The 1492-nt window shown below is 48.0% G+C and overlaps 3 protein-coding genes across 3 annotated transcripts in view; 1 reads left to right on the forward strand and 2 right to left on the reverse strand.

The window, feature by feature from the left end:
• LOC109534876 (zinc finger protein 184) overlaps window positions 1–576 on the reverse strand; it is a 3967-nt gene extending 3391 nt beyond the window's left edge. The window contains exon 1 of the mRNA XM_019900655.2: window positions 68–576. Within this exon, the coding sequence (XP_019756214.1) occupies window positions 68–496 (429 nt within the window). The 5' untranslated portion in view covers window positions 497–576. The remainder of the gene's footprint in view (window positions 1–67) is intronic.
• Window positions 1–1492, reverse strand: part of LOC109534879 — a gene marked incomplete in the record, with an annotated part of 72531 nt that overhangs the window by 44959 nt on the left and 26080 nt on the right.
• LOC109534878 (flavin reductase (NADPH)) overlaps window positions 614–1492 on the forward strand; it is a 1132-nt gene continuing 253 nt past the window's right edge. The window contains 2 exon segments of the mRNA XM_048662035.1: window positions 614–1008; window positions 1071–1492. The exon segment at window positions 1071–1492 is cut by the window's right edge and continues 253 nt beyond it. Of these exon segments, the coding sequence (XP_048517992.1) occupies window positions 924–1008; window positions 1071–1492 (507 nt within the window). The 5' untranslated portion in view covers window positions 614–923.

Genomic DNA, 1492 nt, shown 5'->3' on the forward strand with positions numbered 1-1492 from the left:
TACACTATTAATGAACATAAGACCCCTCACTAATTCCCATTATTTTGGACAGTCTGTAAACACTCACCTTGAAACACACGGGACATTCATGTAACCGTGATTGACGCTCATTTTTCTCAGCGGGTGCGTCTGGATTCTTGTAAACCAGCTTTTCCTCATTGAAGTCGCACTGGTGCCTTTGATACTGGTACTTGGTGGGGAAATTCGTCTCGCAGTTCTGGCACTTGGTTAAGGTGGGAAAGTTCAACCCCATGACCAGCGACGACTCAAGCGCCTCCTCCCCCACAGCTCGAATTGTTATCGTATCGTCCGCCAACAAGTGGGCGAAATTCAGGCACACTTTCGCCTCATCGTAGCCCTCCAAATCGAATTGGGGCCCCGTCTTCTTGGCCAGGCTGCGGATCACTAGGGGGCTGCCTCTGTTCTCGTCCATGATGCTGGACACGATCTGGCCGTCCAGCACTTTGTGGATCAGAATCACCACGGCGCTTCTCATTTTGCGGCTCTGCGGTTGATCGCTTTGCCTGCGGATTTGGAAGAGGCGATTTCCGTCTGGGTACTTTTCAAATATGTCACCTAAAACATTTGAACTGCTATTTCGTTTGTTTGTTTGTTTGTATGGTGAGTAACCATGGCAATAGCAACGCTTCGCGGAGCCAAAATTTTGAACAGCACCATTTTAAAATTAACCTGCAATAATTTGACATAGTTTCTAACGGTTGCCTGCCTGCCTGAAAAAAACAGAATGTCCAAAAGAAAGGAAGGGCTGGACGCGAAAATCCGAATAAGTATAATGGGAAACACGCCTTTTCCAGCTATAATTGATAAAAACCGAACTAGGCATCGTGCTACGTGACGACTTTTGGAGGTTAGGTCCCCGTTGATTTCATTGTCTTGGCGTAAATTGGCAATTCATTCCTTTAATGGGCTCAATTATGGCAGCAACAGCAATTTTCGGTTCCACCGGCACAACCGGGCTGTGCGCAACAGAGGCAGCAGTTAAAAAAGGTACCCACCTTCAACTTTCACTCGTTTCAAGCCTTTTGAGGCACAATCCGCATGGGTTTTAGGGCTGCAAGTCAAAGTCCTGGTCAGAGACCCCTTAAAACTGCCAGCCCCTTTGAAAGAGCAAGTGGAGGCTGTGGAGGGCAACGTGTTAAACTATGAGGATGTTTTGAGGACAGTTCGAGGCACTGAGCGCATTGTGGTGGTCTTGGGGACGAGAAATGACCTGAAGCCCACGACAGAATTGAGCGAGGGCATGAAGAACATCGTGAAAGCGGCCAGAGAAGCCAATGTGGACGTCATATCCATTTGCCTGTCCGCTTTTCTCTTCTATGAACCCGACAAAGTGCCGCCCATGTTCACTGAGATCAATGCCGAGCACAAGCGGATGCTGGAAGTTGTTAAGCAATCGGATTTGAAGTATATTGCAGTGTTTCCTCCACATATTGCAGGTGAGTTCGGGTTGAGATGAACTTTGAGGGCCTGA

The sequence above is a fragment of the Dendroctonus ponderosae genome, unplaced genomic scaffold (assembly GCF_020466585.1).
Source record: "Dendroctonus ponderosae isolate FM_Combo_2020 unplaced genomic scaffold, Dpon_F_20191213v2 Dpon_F_20191213_10, whole genome shotgun sequence".
Classification (NCBI taxonomy): domain Eukaryota; kingdom Metazoa; phylum Arthropoda; class Insecta; order Coleoptera; family Curculionidae; genus Dendroctonus; species Dendroctonus ponderosae.